The sequence below is a fragment of the Bubalus bubalis genome, chromosome 11 (assembly GCF_019923935.1).
Source record: "Bubalus bubalis isolate 160015118507 breed Murrah chromosome 11, NDDB_SH_1, whole genome shotgun sequence".
Classification (NCBI taxonomy): domain Eukaryota; kingdom Metazoa; phylum Chordata; class Mammalia; order Artiodactyla; family Bovidae; genus Bubalus; species Bubalus bubalis.
Genome location: NC_059167.1, coordinates 18,870,961 through 18,888,257, shown reverse-complemented (window position 1 = coordinate 18,888,257; position 17,297 = coordinate 18,870,961). Strand labels below are relative to the sequence as shown.

Here is a 17,297-nt window from a genome sequence, read left to right as displayed (position 1 = left end):
TTAGAATACACGGTGTCCAGGTCAGAGAATGAATAAAAAGACGAAGATCTGAGGTCCATCTATACACATGACCAGCTGTTTGACCTTGGCTGAGTAAGTATATTTGCTTCTCCCAGAGTTGTATCCTTAATTTCAAAACAGAGATTATTAAAAAAAAAAAAAAAAAAAGCCTCCAACCAAGAGAGTGAAGTGAAGTCACTCAGTTGTGTCCGACTCTTTGCGATCCCATGGACTGTAGTCTACCAGGCTTCTCTGTCCATGGGATTTTCCAGGCAAGAGTACTGGAGTGGGTTGCCATTTCCTTCTCCAGGGGATCTTCCTGACCCAGGGATCAAATCCAGGTCTCCTGCATTGCAGGCAGACGCTTTACCCTCTGAAACTGCTTACAAAAATAGTTTCAATACAACTACATATCTGGATGTTCACATGTTATAGGTATGACCAGTCTACTGGTCTCATTATTTATAAACAAATAGTTACTTGGGATAAATCCCTGTTGGTTTATATGGAATAATTAAATAATAATAACAGTTACTCTTTTCTAAGCAGGCAGTTAGTATAATAGATATATATGTGCATAATCCAGTCTGGCAGAAGGTGGCAGACATTCCCAGTTAAGTACATACAAACCAGGGTTTTGATAACTTAATAAAAGAGTAAGTTGTTTAAAGTGTTGATAGCAGATTTGAGGGAGGGTGTTTAATGTGAAGTAGAATATCAAATAAGATTAGAATTTATATTAAAAGCATTATGTTTATCAATCAAGTATGCCCCAATATAATAATTTTTTTAATTTTTTAAGAATATAGGAGAGCAAAAAAAAAAAGGCATTATGTTCCCTAGGTATGTAGCAATCAACCAGAATATGATAGGTAATGTGGCAGACTTACACATAGACAAATGGATTATCAAATCCATATTTATGTTACCTACATGTATTTACTACCTTACATGGCCCTTATCTTGCTTGTCCATGTAAGAAATAAGGGTGACTCACACATCTAGGCTCAGACAATGTAGCTGCTAAATTAAATAATGTGCAATACCTATTTACACATCATACATGTCCATTGATGCTTTCATATCCTACTGCCCAGATGTGACTGCTTGGTTGTGGGCCCACCTGCCGCGTTCCCTTTGTGATCTGATCAGTCCAAGCGGCTCCTGTTTCTGCCTCTAACACCCTGTTGGGCAGTAATAAGATGTTAAAGGCGACAACAGACAGAGAAGCCAGGCTGTCAACTTCAGAGAGGAAGGGGCTGAAGGGTACAAGGAGGAGGAATAAGAAAGGGAGTTGAAGGGAGATCAAAGACAGGCAGGAAGAAAGCTGAACTGCTGAGAGTGAAGATGTGGGTCCAGGAGCTCGGGTCCCAACAGAAGACCGACCCCAAAGCAATGAGATTCAAACTGTGCCGTCCAGTTATTCAAGCTATTGAATTACTGAATGTTCCACATGGAAAAAGCTGGTATAATGAAAAATGGTCCCTACGCAGCTTAGGCAGAGCCCTAAAGAGGTGTTGCTCGTTTCTTCCCAGAACATTACCTACTGCCACTTTATCCCCCGTCCTAGAGCAAACCTTTGTGTGACCAGTTTCTATAGGGGGCGTCCTTAGTGTGGCTTTTTTTTTTTTTTAAGGGAAGGAAGAAAAAGACTCTGAACGCAGACAGAGAAAATGCTAATGCTGTTCAGCTCCGTTTCATTGTCAGGAGGGACACAGGAGGATAAAAACATAGCTCTCCAAACCTTTCTCCCTACTCCCCTCCTCCCAGCACCACCATCCATCCCTTCCGCTTGATGTGTCTCTGCGCTTTGTTCTAATTTATCCCATGCATAATTTATTCACGTGTGTATTGTTTCCTGATCAGCAACTTTCAAAAACAAATGAAACATATAAGATGTTCTATTAAACAAGTTGTTTTTCAAAATAAAGGCAGATGATGTAGGTCTCCCTGTAACGTCGTGCATGCTCCTGTGTTAGGAGTTTAAAAACCGTCTAGGGCGCAGGAGGCTCGGCTGGTTGGTGGTATTGTTTACACCCACTTACCCCCAGGGAAAGGGATCGGGATGCAAAAAATGAGCGGCTAATTATAAATGACCATTCAACTGCCACCTAGAAAAAGCCGACTGGAGTGTCGTGTGTATGCTAGTGTGTGTGTGGACACGAAATTACAAATACATCACATTGCAACTGTTTCTAATTATACAAAGTATAAGTGTAATAATTCAGAACTAATTCCAATAACCAGCCCGCGACTCTGTCTCTTTCCGCACTTCTAACCCCACCCCACACATACACCCTCCCCGCAAAACGCACCCTTCAGCGGTCCAAAAATAAACAGAAACAAAAAACTGGAGCGGGCAGGAATGAGTACAGAGATATTGCGCCCGCCCGCGCGTAAGCGGGTTCCACGGTAACGAGGGTACCGCTTTCCCAATAGGAAACAAACCTGGCGCACAGGCGAAATAGATTTCTCGAACTTGGTTTACCAGGAGGTATCCGCCCCGCTATGCCTTTTCGCCTGGAAATGTGAAAACTGCAAATCAGCTGTGGGCTCGGTTAAAAACTCACAGCATCAGCGATGTGGCTAGCGAGAGCGACGAGGAGAGGGGATGCCGCGAAGTTACGCCCATTTATTCTGCCATAAAACATTTGCTTCCTTGGGTGAAACACTGTGGCGTTCAAGTGCAGTGCATCGGAGCTTCCGAGCGAGAACTGAAGCGGGAGCTGCTCTCTAATCAGCCCCAGCTTCCAATGTCCTCTTAGCAGCGTTCGTGTGTGTGTGTGTATATATATATACATGTAAAACTCCGAGATCTGGGACATTCCTACCCTTTTCCCCTATTACCGATAGGAGATAGCTGGTGCAAACACTTCCCATTCTCTCGGCGCTTTCCTTCGCGTTAAGACCCACCCCCCCGCTGCCCTCCTCCCACCCCGCGTGCGAACCTGGCTTTCAACTCCTAGGGGAGCCGCGGGTGCGGACTCGGAGGCGCTGAGTTGAAAAAACCAGAGTGGGCATCCGCCACGCACCGTAGAGAATTCGGCACGAAACGCACCCCCCTCCCCACCCCCCGCCGCACACACACACCCGCACCTCCCTCTCTCCTCTCGCCCGCGGCTTCCAGCCCAGCTGCGAAGTCCTAATCCCAGGCGCGCAAACCCCCCACCCAGCCACCCACCCACGTCGCGCCGCGATCCAGAGGGAGCGCCCCTCTGCCAATATCACTGCCAGAAGCACCCCTTTTAGAGCGATGCTAGTTTTCCGAAGCCACCCCCGGCTCCACGATCGCGAGCGGACTTGGCGGCTTAACAGTTCCACCGACTGGAAGGAAGGAAGGAAGGAAGCCAGGATAAAAAGGAGTGGGGGAGGAAGGCGGACAGGAATTGGCTGTGGGACCCGGGGCTGGCCCCTGCGTGTCCTCGCCCAGCCCGCCCCCCTCCGTCCCGGATCTGGGCGTCCGCTCAAAGTCTCCCGGCGGCGGCCAGAGGCACCTGCCCCTCGCTCTGGCCGGGAGCAGACGCTGCCGGCTCGGGCGGCGAGCTCCCCAATAAGCTGCCTCTCGCTCGCCTCGGTTATTCACCCGCAGGAGCCGAGAACACCATTCTTGAGACCTGCAGCTCTTTCCTGTCTCCAAATCAACCCCAAGTTAACCCGAGTCGTTCATTTACTACAGCCCATTCCCGGACAAACACAGCCGTAGACACACCGGCGACCGCCCGAAGCGCCGTCACCTTCCCGGGGGCTGCCCCGGCAGGAAAGCCCCGGGCAACCACCTGGGCCCCAGGGCTCCCGGGACCCGCTGCTCCCCCCTGCGGTCCTCCCAACTCCGGAAGGTTTGCACAAACTCCCCGCAAGCGATCGGAAGGCAGAGAGCGCCCTGCAAACTCCGGAGCTGCCGCGGTCCGGTCGCCCCGGAGGACCTAGAAGCCGGGCGGGGGGCCGCGGGCTCCGGAGGCGCGGGGCTCAGCCAAGTGCGCCAAAGGCGGCCACAGAGTCCGGCGCTCGCCCCCAGCAGGGCCGGCCCCGCCACCCCCGCGCCGCGCGCCGCGCTCCCCGCCCCGCGAAGCCGGGGAGACTCAGGGGACCGTGCTGTCCCCGAGCTGCCCACGATCCTCTAGCTGTAGAGCTCTCGAGCGCCTGGCTCCCCTACCGACAACCCCTCTCTTCTCGGTCCGCCAATTTAAAAGAACACAAATGTAACAATTTTCTCCTTGTTAATTGCATCTCCTGACATTTCTGCGCGTTGGGGTTTAAAAAAAAAAAAAAAAAAAGATGAAGAAGTAAGAGCTGAAAGAAAAGAGAGAAGCCCCGCCACGGCTGTAGGTGCCTGTAAGCGCTGTGCATTGGCAGCGCTCCGCACGCAGAAGGCGCCTTTTTTTTCATATTGAAACCACGCGGAATATGTACATTTTTTAGTCTTACTTACGCTTTCAGGGGGTTGTGAATGACAGTCGCCATTTTGCTACAATGTAACAGAATATTGTCTGTCTCAGAGTTCTAAAGGTTCGCTCAGGGGAAGCGGAGAGCCAATCAGAGTACGGGATACCGGCCCGCCGGCCAATCGGCGCGGCTGGTCGCCAGGTGGGCGGAGCCTGCACGGTGGTAGTTATTAGGGGAGCTGTCAAAGCCCAGAGGTCACTCCCTTTTGTAGAGCCCGAGAGCAAGCAGGTCTTAAAGGGGCAGTACCGCGGGAGCAGCTCCTTTTTGGATTGGGGAAAGTGGAGACGCACGGAGAGTATCTTAGTTTGGTTTGAATCCCTACTTTCTAAATAACTGCAGAGAGTTGCGCTCCTGGACAAAAATATTTAAGTACTGGATAGAAATATTTAAGAAGCGCCAACAAACCGCTGAACTCCATTCATTAGCTTTTGGCTTTGCTGTTACGTTCCTAAATCCCCCAAACGGCAAATCCCCTTGTTCCCGTGCAAAAGTTGAAAGGCTGCCGTTTCGTCTAATACGTGTCCTGTCGTTTGCTAATCCTCTGGGTCCTGCGGCTTTTTTATATTCTCCTTCCCGAAGTGTTGTCTTTATCTCGGGCACCTTCCTTCTTGGCTTCTTGAACTGCCGCCGCCGTTCTGGCGACTCCAGGACAGCAGCTCCCCTCCCCATGGAATGTCTCGATGTCAAGCTCGCTCCCTGGGCTTTCGTTACGTAATGCGAGGTGGTCACTCTGACGGTTCCCGACTACCCCCTCTTCTCTTCTCACACACACCAGAAACTTCTGAAATGGTCAGATTCCGGCTGACTTGGGAGCTAACTGGGCTCTGGCACCCTGACCTTTAGGCTTAGGGAAGAGGAGATTTAAAGGAACTTTGCAAACTTTCTGCTCCCAAGAAAGCGAGTAACCAGCCAAAAGTTGTGGAACCTAGGCTGGATGTTGCCAGGGTCTCTTTCGGGGAGTAGCACACAAGATTCTGGAGTCACCTTAAGCTGATTAGATAGAAGGTGAAAAGACTTTGCTAATGAATAATCCGATGTGACCCGAGGCGTTCAGAAAGTCTCTGTCTGCTTCTAGCCAGTGTGAACTACTCACTGATGAACCCCTGACAAAATCAGAAGACTTCTGCGAAGCCAGGCTTCCACCGGGCAGCCTGGAAGCTCTGGGGGGATGAAATCGCACTAAATCATGAATAGCGGCCTCGTTAGCATACAGAAATCTGGCTCCCGTCCCAAAGTTGTTTAATCGGGTCAAATAGCTAAGATAGTGGGGGAGGGGCAAAAAAGGGGGAGAGGAGATGCCAAATTGCCAGTTTTTCAAAACTGTGCCCTCTCACTTCTTTTCTCAGTGCTGCTCTCAAAGCAATGGATACAATAAATAAAAATTGTTTTATGTTCCAGAATTTTCAGAGTTCAACTCCATACATTATTAGAGTTACAGATAAACAGAAGAGGACTAAATCAGTCTGTTTCTAAGACTTGACATTTTTAACCCCTTCTTTCTGCCAAGTTAACAGCAGAGTCAAGTTCTATAGATTGCTGTGTAACTTTTTTTTTTTGAAGTACAGTTGATTTACAGTGTTGTGTTCATTGCTGCTGCACGGCAAAGTGGTTCAGTTATACATATGCATTCTTTTTTAAATATCCTTTTCCATTATGGTTTATCATAGGATATTGAATATAGTTGTCTATGCTATACAGTAGGACCTTGTTGTTTATCCATTCTATGTATAATAGTTTACATCTGCATCATACATCTGCTAATCCCAACCTCCCTGTGTAACCTCTTGCACAGCATCTTACAATTTGAAAAGTTATTCCCCTTTTCTAAAATTAAAATTTGAAAAGTCTGGTCCTTTATTAATTTGTCAAGGGATTGGTTCAAACGCTAATACTTTGCTGTGATGGGCCTTGACAACATTAAAAAGCCCAAGAAGTATGAGTTTGAACTATCAGTCAGAACTCCCAAAGCCTCTTTGAGATATCAAAAGCACAGCACAGGGAGCTTAGTTCAGTGCTCTGGGATGATCTAGAGGGGTGCACTGTGGGGGATGGGAAGGAGGCTTAAGAAGGAAGGGATATAGGTATACTTATAGCTGATTCATGTTGTTGTACAGCAGAAACCAGCACATTGTAAAGCAATTATCCTCTGATTAAAAAAATTTTTTTTTAAAGCATAGCAATTCAGATTGGAAGGCAAGGCATGTTTTAATATATGCACTTGATAAATAATCAGAAAAGGTAGTGCCTGCCCTGAACAAGGCTTACAATAGGAGAGGGAAAATATATTTATATTACATATTACATACTCTAAGTATGTATAGTCATTTATTAAGAGCAGGATGCAGAAACAAGCATAATTCCTAAATATCCAGTACATCTGAAAATGGCAGACTAGATCTGTCTCCACTGTGAGGAACTAATCCAGAATTTAAGCATTTATGTTATATTTTATAATAATTGAATTAAAAAATATGAATTAAAGACAGGATTTTGGTTTCTTAAGTAGCATAGCCTTGCCTTTTATAATTTAATGGAATGCCATTTTAACTCTGTCAACATAGATATGACTTTTAAGTTGTGAATTTACCTTTTATCAATTATAAGACATATAAGAGTTATTATTAATTTAACTTTGGTTTTTATGTCATAGATCAAGATTTTTTTCTACAATAAGGCAAGTTCTGTCAATTTGCAGATAGTCTGACCCATCTGCAATGAGGCTAAATTGTTCAAATAGGACTAAAAATGTACTGCTCTCACCCCACAAAAAAACACATGTTTTTTGCCAGAATGCTCAAAAGTAAAAGAACTTAGAGCAGACAGGTTTAAACAAGACCATAACCCTAAAAATTTGGGAAGAATGTTAAATTTTACTTTAATTTTGCAAGGAAGTGCTGTATATGATTTAGAAGCTTGGGCCCTAGAATTTACCTGCTTGAGGTCACCATTTGCCAGCTGGGTCATCTTGAGCAAATGTATTTAGGAACTTGAATGTCTCAGTCTCCTCATCTGATAAATGGCAGTAATAATAGAACCTACTTGAATGAAGCAATGCATGTTAAGTGTCTGGCACATAGCAAGCTCTCAATTAAGGCTGATTATTATTTTTTATGTAGGTATTTAATTCTTTCCTGATGGCATAAGGAATGAAGGGGATCCAAATAAAAAGACATGTCAGAAAGTGAGTGTCCATCAAGTTTTGTTTTTTTAACTCATTAATCCAAGAAAAATAAGCAAAGAACAACTTTGATGAGAATGAAATAATAAATAGGGCTAATTGAGTTAAGGGTCATATAATTACTTAAATCCCCTAAATGCCCCCTTCCTGACTGTAATATCAAGACACTTTTAAAATCCCATGTCTAAGGCTCTATAGATAGTCATATATTTGAATATACTCCACCATTCCCCAAAGCTTTCAGCATGATTTAGTTGGTTAGGTGACTTCATCTGAAGGACAGAGTAGGCCCCAAGTAACCACTTCCTCACCCCACCTGGAGAGTCTAGAGCTGTGCTAATATGGGAGCCGTGAGACATACGTGGCTCCTAAGCATTTGAAACATGGCTAGTCTGGATCCAGATGTGCTATAAGTTTAGTACTCTTGCCTGGAAAATCCCATGGACGGAGGAGCCTGGTGGGCTGCAGTCCATGGGGTCGCTAAGAGTCGGACACGACTGAGCGACTTCACCTTCACTTTTCACTTTCATGCATTGGAGAAGGAAATGGCAATCCACTCCAGTATTCTTGCCTGGAGAATCCCAGGGACGGGGGAGCTTGGTGGGCTGCCGTCTATGGGGTCGCACAGAGTCGGACACAACTGAAGTGACTTAGCAGTAGCACACACCAAATGTCATAGACTTAGGACCAAAAAACAAGGTGAGATATCTCATTGATAATTTTCATATTGATTACATGTTGAAATGAAAATACTTTTAATTTACTAGGTTAAATTAAAAATGTTATTAAAACTAAGTTTACCTCTTTCCTTTTAATTGTTTTAATGTAGCTACTAAGAAATTTTAAAATACTCATGTTGTGTTTCTGTGGTACAGCATTACTCTAGACAGTGTATGTGACTAGGGAAAGAAGGCTGAGGCCTTTCTCGGTCATGTTAATCCATCCCATGTAGTCCTCTCAGATTCAGCTTTGACATCAGTTAGCAAATCTCCCTGGTCCAGCTTAAGCATGTGTTCCACGACACTCATCCAAAGTACCATTTGGGGTGCAACCAAGGACTCAAAGTACCTGAACCACTAGGGGAACTGGAATCTGTTTTCTCTTAAAAGTTTGAAGACTGTCTCAGCAGACAGTGAATCAAAGCTGTGAGGAGATGCCCATCCAGAAACAGTGGAAGAATGGCATTTCTGTAGCAAGTGTCAGCCTTTCCACCTGACTTCTTAAGAGAGAGAAGTAAGAGGAGATACAGGCCTCACAAATAGCCAGAGAGGTCAATGAAAGAGGAAGCTCACCACAAAAGCCATCCAAAATAAAGGCAGTTCCCAGCAGTCTCTGCAAGCTGAAGGAGTCTGAAGTCCTGTGGGTGTTTAAAAAACAAGAACAAGCTCACCCTCAATCCCTCCTTTCATCCCCAGAACAATCAGTCATGGCCTTGGCAGCTGGTTGGCCGTGCTGGTTCCCCTGAAATCCAGAACCAGCTCTGGTGTATTATAGGCACTGAGCTGAAGAGGTGTGGGCTGGAAACTGTAATCTGATGACTTCTCTGGTGGTCCAGTGGTTAGGACTCCATGCTGCCAACGCAGAGGGTACAGGTTGCAGGTTTGATCCCTGGGAAATTAAGAAAGATCCCATATGCCACGTGGCACAGCAAAAGACTTAACAAAACAAAACAGTAATCTGGTTTTCTCTCTTCTTGGGGATATAGGTGGTGGTGGGATTCTTAATCCATTCACAAAATCTCAAAGCATAGGAAAAAAAAAAAAAAGCCTGGATATGGGAGATGCTCCTAGGGCCAAACCTGTGAAACCTATTTCAGGACAAGCTGAATTGAAACCAATGCACACTGCTTCCACTCACTCAGTTCATTCATTCACTCATCTATCAGAGGCTTTCTATGAGGGAGGCTTTGTGCTAGGCACAGGTGGTGAAATAAAAATAAACCAGACATGGAAACAACCCTCAAAAAGCAATTCCCATCCATCTGGAGAGAGAATAAAAATAGTAGGCCCAACCCTATAAGCAAGTAGTGTAATTACTTGATGTGACTTAAAAGGGAAAAGTGGCCTGCCCAACCAGTCTCGCCTTTTCCTGGCATGGAGCCCATAATCCTATCCTTGAGTGTTCACTGAATGCATTCACTCCTTTGGGTTTTCCAGACTTCATGGTATCAAGATTTTCAGAAATTAGTATAAAACAAGGGAGAAGTGATACATGCCAAAGAACCTCTTTGGAGGGAGCAAAGTACCTCTAACATTGCTGGAGGGAAAGGCTTCATGGAGAAAGTTTGGACCCTGATTAGGTAGATTTCAGACATAGTCAAGGAGTAAAAGACTTTCCAGATGCAAAATGTAGACTAAAAACAGCTAATGCATTCATCAAGTATTTGTAGATTCCCTCTTCTATTCCACTATGCTCCTTTCTGCTGGGCCTCAGGCTGCAGTGAGACCTGAGAGAGTCCCCACCTTCAAAGGACTCATATTTGAAAGATATGGGAAGGGGGGAGAAGGCAGTGAAGATGTATGAGGTGGAAGAACAGGGGACACTGTGGGGCTGGATGAGGCATCAACCAGACAGGAAGGTCAGGGCTGTCCTCTTAGAAGAGATGATCCCTGAGCTGAGTCTCAGATGACCTGTGGGAGAGGAAATGTCCTTGCAGAAGTGGTAGCTCACATAAAAGCTTCGGAGGTGGGAGAGGGCATCATGATTTCAGGGGATCCCGTCATAGGAAGGTAGTTGCGGGGGGACAAGTGAGACAGGAAAAGCTAGAGAGGTGAGGATGCGGACGTTGCCAGGGCTAAGATTTGTCTGGAAGGCAGTCGGGCAACACTTAAAGATTTTAAGCTGGGGTGAAAATGAAGCTGGTGCCTTTTTAGAAAGCTCATTTCAGCAGCGATGCAACCGCAGATTGGAAAGAGACTGAGCCGGCAAGAGACTGAGCCGGCGGGCTGGGAGCCTGCTAGGAGACGTTCGCACTGGGATGAAGATAAAGGACAGAATGTGTGATTTCTAAGGAAGTAGAACCCTCAGGACATGGTTGCACACTTGCCGTGGGCTGGAGGGAGATGAGAAGGGCCCGGGATAATGCCAGGTTTCTGGCTCCCGGCAATGCCAACAGCCAGCTCCCCCTGACTAGAGAAACATGAAGTCAAGGCCAAGTCCTAAAGACTGGAGACCAATGAAGTCCTAGGACTTTCGACTGTGGGAGAGGGGCTTGTCTTAATAAAAATCATAACCCCTCATTCTCCAATCTCCCCCATAATGTTCGTATGAATTCCTTGGGGGAGTGGCGACCTAGGCTAGGATACTCTTATACCCTCTTCCTCTGGCTTTTCTTTCCTCGATGGACTCTACCCTCCATCAAGCTGTTGTTGTTGTTCAGTCACTAAGTCGTGTCTGACTCTTTGCAACCCCGTGGACTGTAGCCCCCCAGGCTCCCCTGTCCACGGGATTCTCCAGGCAAGAATACAGGAGTGGGTTGCCATGCCCTCCTCCAGGGGATCTTCCCAACCCAGGGATGGAACCCGCATCTCCTGCATTGACAGGCAGGTTTTTCTTTACCTTCTGAACCACCAGGGAAGCACCTTAAGGGCCTCTTCCAAATCCCTTCCTGCTAATCCCCACCCTTTCCCTCAGGCCATGCTCCAAATCGGCTTAAAGAAGTCTTCCTCCTGGATAGTTGCAGGGGATTCTAGGACACCCCAAAACCTTCACAAGAAAGGAATCAAGACTTCATGAAATACACAGTACACACACACACACAAAAGCAGTGACTTGATTAGAATCTCAGGTGTAACCACGAAAGGCAGCAAACGGGATATTTTTACACAGGATCTTCCTCCACTCAGATCACAGGGCGTAATCACAGTCTACTCTGAGGACTGGCTCACTAAGGCCCATCACACGTGGGCCTCGGTTTTTCCCGATAGAAACACTGGTTGTAGAGCTCTCACGCAGTCCATTTTTTTAAAGAGAGCTAACTCCTCTCTCTACCTGCCAAGACCAAAATTTTCCAAGTCCTCCCTTGGCTCATCCGCGTGGATGCCATATCTGAAACTGTGGCAGCTCTTGCCTCCTAAATCAAAGCCCCTGGCAAGGTCCTCCTGCAGAGAAGACCAGAATGGAGCAGGAAGCGGGGACCTTCCTTCCACCATTACCCCCACGGGGATGGACGAGAACCATGCCTGGACCAAGACACAAAGGACCCGACTTCCGTTCAGACTGCATCCACACATAAAAAAATAAATCCACCCCCTGAGCCATTTCCTGGGTAAAGAGAAACTGCCTTTCATCTGCAAAATGGCTGCCCCAAGAACCCCCCAAAGAGGGCTTTCTGCGGGGTATGGCTTTAAGTGTGGAGACACCCTGAGGCACCTGTCTCCCTCACTCATAACCACTGACATGACCTCGGCTTCTCCTCTGTCACTAGGCAGGACGCATCCAGGAGAAGTGGGAGAGCCAAGCACAGGAGAGCACACCAAGTCTGGGTGTTCTGCAGATATTTACACCACCATATAAAAATAGGTGTCCACGAGCAGGAGAGGTGGACAGACGCCACAGGACCTAAAATGTCCCGCACTCTGGCAAAGACCGGGACAGAGGCCTGCTGAATCGCCAATGTTTTCTACTCTGACGCTCTAGGCGATGAACTCTGGCCTACATAGCTGCGAAAGGACCTCAACTCCGTGTTTACTCTACTCAAGGGGAAAAAAAAGAAAAGGAGGTGAGAAAACGTTCCTGAAGTCCACAGAGGACTCAGTGCATTTTAAATGCATCTCAGCCAACAGGGGCAGCCAGCCTGGGGACAGCTCCTCCCACAGAGTCCAGAACCCCCCTGCCCCCGGAAAGAAAATAGTGATAGAGGATGAATGAGACAGGACTGCAGCAAGAGGAGACGAAATGGAAGCGATTGGTTCTGGTAAAGAAGAGAAGCAAAAATCCAATGGAAGGGGATCATTAAGTTTCCAGACAAGAAATGAAATTTATTTTGGTTACCTGGATTCCCAAAGTCACCATATGTTCTCTGTTCTCACCAGCCAACTTATTTTATCTTTGCACAATAGACAAAACTTCATATAATTGCCATACTGTAATAGTTGGAACTCACTGACAATTCTGGAAAAAAGGGCTATTTTCTAAACACAAGTGGGCTCACTCATGATGACTCCGAAAACCATCATGTTTCTAAAAAGGCTTTTAATAAAGCTGATACTAAATATTTTACTCATACCCATTCGGTAGGGTATAGGATGTAAACCTATATAGATTAAATGGATCTCTAGATTTAATGGATTAAATTAATCACTTGCTACATTTGGTTTTCACAGTTTTACCCATAGCTACATTAAAATATATTGGGGCGGGTGGGGGGGGTGGGTTACCTGGTGGCCTAGTGGTTAGGATTCTGGGCTTTCAGTGCTAGAACCCAGGTTCAATTTCTGGTTGGGGAACAGAAATCCCACAAGCTATGTGGCATAGCCAAAAAAAGAAAGAAAATATATGTATATTTTAAAGTGTCTCATTTTCTGTCTCTCTACCCCACAAAATGTGGATGGAAGGTATGGCACTTTTAAATCTCTGGAGCCTGGCCCTAGACCAAGCAGATGGTTAATAATTAAAAGGATACATAAAAGCGTAAATAACTATATCTAGTAATATACATCCCATCCTATTAAACAACTCTACTTCACATCCATGAGGATGACTAGAATCAAATACTCAAATAACAAGTGTTGAGGAGGATATGAAGAAAACAGACCTCTCATACATTGCTGGTGGGATTGTAAAATAGTGCAGCTGCTTTGGAACACTGGCTGGCAGTTCTGCAAATAATAAACACAGATTATCGTATGACCCAGCAATTCCTCTCTTGGGTACAGATCCCCAAGAAGTGAAAACATATGTCCATGTACATGCTGCTGTATTTAAAATGGATAACCAACAAGGACCTACTGTATAGCACATAGAACTCTGCTCAATGTCATATGGCAGCCTGGATGGGAGGGGACTTTGGGGGGAAATGGATACATGTATATATATGGCTGAGTCCCTTTGCTGTTCACCTGAAACTATCACAACATTGTTAATCAGCTATATCCCAACACAAAATAAAAATTTTTTAAAGTAAAAAACATATGTCTACACAACAACTTGTACATGAATGTTCATAGCAGGATTATTCTTAGTAGTCAAAAGGTAGAAACAGTCAAATGTCCATCAACAGATGAACAGATGAACAGAAGATGGTATATACACACAATAGAAAGAATGAAGTACTGATACATGCAACAACACGGATGAATATTGAAAACATCATGCTAAGGGAAAGCGAACAGTCACAAAAGACTACATTCTATATGGTTCCATTCATATGAAAGTTCAAAATAGGGAAACCCATAGACTAAGACTGTATTAGTGGTTACTTACGACTGGATGGGGCAGGTTCGAGGAACAGGAGAGGAACAGATGAAAGGATTTCCTTTTTTTTTGGCAGCACTGAGTGGCTTGCGGGATCTTAAATCCTGACAAGACATTGAACCTGGACCCCCGCGATGAAAGCACCAAGTCTTAATCACTGGACCACCAGGGAATTCCCCAGATTTCTTCTTCAGGTGATGAAAAAGTTCTAAAGTTGACAATGGTGATGGTTGCACTTATCTGTGAATACAATAAATCTCATTCAACTGTACACTTTAAAGGGTGACCTGTACAATAAATGAATTTATATCTCAAAGTGGTTTTTTTTTAAATCTCTACTCATAATAATGCCAGAAGCCCACTACCCCAGAAATCTCTATGGCCAGTTCTCCCTTATAACCGTACTGGACAGTAGAAAGCATGTCTACTGGAGGAAATTCAACTTTCTACTTGATAATTCTATATTCATATTAACCTCTTACCGCATACCAAATAACACAGAGGGAAATTCCTTGCCATGGAAAGCTTCAAATATTGAAGCTATAACTATTCCAAACAAATGAGCTCATTAACAGAGATTCTGAAGGCCTTTGGATTTCTGGTCTTTCTGTAAAGTCAAATATAAGTGTTGTAATGTCACATATTAGCCACTCTGGGATGCTTTCTAAGGTGAAATTTCATAACGAGGAGGCTGAACCAAGAATGCATTTTTACTTAATGACCAAAGCTACTCCTATCCCAAGTTTGATTTCTTTTTAATCTTTAGTTATAAGGAGTGGGGGTGGTGCATGAGTGTACGCGCTCAGTCATGTCCGACTCTTTTCAACCTTATGGACCGTAGCCTGCCAGGCTCCTCTGTCCGTGGAACTTTGCAGGCAAGAATATTGGAGTGGGTTGCTGTTTCCTACTCCAGGGAATCTTCCCATCCCAGGGATCAAACCCACGTCTCTTGAGTCTCCTGCATTGGAAGGTGAATTCTTTACCACTGAGCCACCTGGGAAACCCATATAAGGAGGGGATAGGAGGGCAGATTTCATCAGAATTGAGGTTCATTTTCATTTGTGTAATGTTTTTCTTAAGCTAGTATTTATCCTACATTGTGAATTTTGGTAAACTTTCATGTGGTAAAACCAAGGAACGTGACAAGGAATGACATGACTGGAAACACTGATGATGATACTGAAGAGTAAGGAGGGAGGTGCAGAGGAAAGCATAATCAGAAAACTTCAGGACTAAATCCTGGCTCAACTACTTACAAGGTATACAAACTCTAACCTATGACTTAATCCTGAACCTCAGTTTCTTCATCTGTAAAATGGGGATATCAGATACCAGCTCTTAAGGGTTTCTGGGAAGACATTCATGTCACAGTGCAAGTGACATAAGGAAAAGCAACTGATGATGTAAGCACCTGAGAAATATTTCTCCCTTCTCCTTAGGAAGAAGATGAAAGGTTGAGTCCTGGGTGGTGCTTAAGAGGTACAAAGAAGGGCAAGAACAGAAGATAAGGGATGGTGGGGTTAGGGGGAGTCAGAGGCAAATAGTGTGTGTTCCCCTAGATCCAATGAAGCCAGATAGTGTTAGCAGCTCAGTCATGTCTGACTCTGCGATCCCGTGGACTATAGCCCGCCAGGCTTCTCGGTCCATAGGACCCTCCAGGCAAGAATACTGGAGTGGGTTGCCATTTCCTCCTCCATGAAGCCAGATAATTCCCAGCCAAAATGGGAGGCAAGATGTGCCTGCGTACAAGGAAAAGGACATTAACCCAAAGCAAAATGAGAGCCAAATTAGTCTGTCGGTCAAGTCTTTGAGTTTATAATGGATGGAGTCCGTGTTTTCAAGAATTTCCTTTTGGGATATCTAAGGATTAGATGTGGATGTGGTGGACGACAAGAGGATGTAATTAAATGTTAATATCCAGGATGTGTGTACTAGCAAGTTACTCACTGTTAACAGGGATATTTCAAAAGCCTGGATTTTCAGGGAGGAAGCCGGAATGGAAACCAACATCTAGTCCATCTAGTCCACCAAAAGAGAAGAGAGTGTCTTCTGTTTTGACACCCATTAGTAGGAGGATGGAGTTGTGCAACTGTTCTTTACTGAAAAGAATAAAACAGAAGTCTTGAAATACCGCGCGAAGTCCACCCGCCCAAATTTGTTACTGGCAATTGAGCGCCCTCTAGTGTCATTTCATAGGGAAGACAGACTTTGAAAGCGCAACGTTTGGAATCATGCAGGGTTCCAGCCCTGGAAGAAACTGCCAAACCAGCAATGTTTACATAGATACCTTCCAAGGCAGAAGAGGGTTGAAAAAGCATCAAGATGATACAAGGGAGTCCTACTGTCATGAGGTTTGGGAGCATCGTAGGTATTCATAAGATGTTTGTTGAATGATTTAACGACAGTAGGTCCATGGCAAAGAGTCCTGAATTAATGCCACATCATTGACATGTAATGAATATGCCACCTGTCAAATGGATACAGCAACGGAAAACTTGATTGTTCCACATTTTAGGATGTTTTCTGAGTGATGCAGTTGAATAAGAACCATGGCAGGATCACCTGTTTGAAATTAAGGAACTGCTCCTTTGGGTCAACCAAATGGGCATGTTGTCATAAAAGCAGGTCACCTTTTCCTCTCTGAGCTTTGGTGAGTCCATCTGCAAAGCTGGGGGAGATGGGGAACATGGCTTTCCTCTGAGAAAAAGTTACCCATGACCCCCCCATACTGTTAGAGCAGTAAAACATGGTTGATCTATTTATCATCCATCCTGCATCAGATGGGGGGAAAAAATGCCTAGTTCCAAAGCAGTTCTGGCATCAGATCTGTGATTCACTGTGAGGTGAAGAAAAAATAACCACATGGACTTACCTCAAATTGCTTGCCAGTCCAGTTTCTTTTGTTGCCAGAAACGTATATTCAGTGGAGTTGACAGTATATGGACCAAATATTCCCTGGCTATACCAGTTTTGTGCAGGAAGATTGCAACAATCTTTCCTTAAGGAAAAAGAAAAAAAAAAACAGCCCCAGCGCGCAATGAACTACTTTAATCAGAGTGCGACAATTGCTGATACAGTCAGCAATGCACTGGAACCTGCAGGCTGCCTACTCTGAGAAATGAGAAAGATAATCCCTACACAACTTCACTGTGCTATATGCCACACACCATGTTAGTTTCTTCACTAACGAAATCTACAACACCTTCTACTTCTTTCTATGAGAATGCACGTTGTATCTACAGCCTGTATTTACGTCCCCTGA

The 17,297-nt window shown here is 45.0% G+C and overlaps 1 protein-coding gene across 1 annotated transcript in view; it reads right to left on the bottom strand.

Moving 5' to 3' along the window:
* DPF3 (double PHD fingers 3) overlaps positions 1-4,505 on the bottom strand; it is a 290,669-nt gene extending 286,164 nt beyond the window's left edge. The window contains exon 1 of the mRNA XM_044924773.2: positions 4,430-4,505. Within this exon, the coding sequence (XP_044780708.1) occupies positions 4,430-4,461 (32 nt within the window). The 5' untranslated portion in view covers positions 4,462-4,505. The remainder of the gene's footprint in view (positions 1-4,429) is intronic.
* Positions 4,506-17,297: the final 12,792 nt, after the last annotated feature.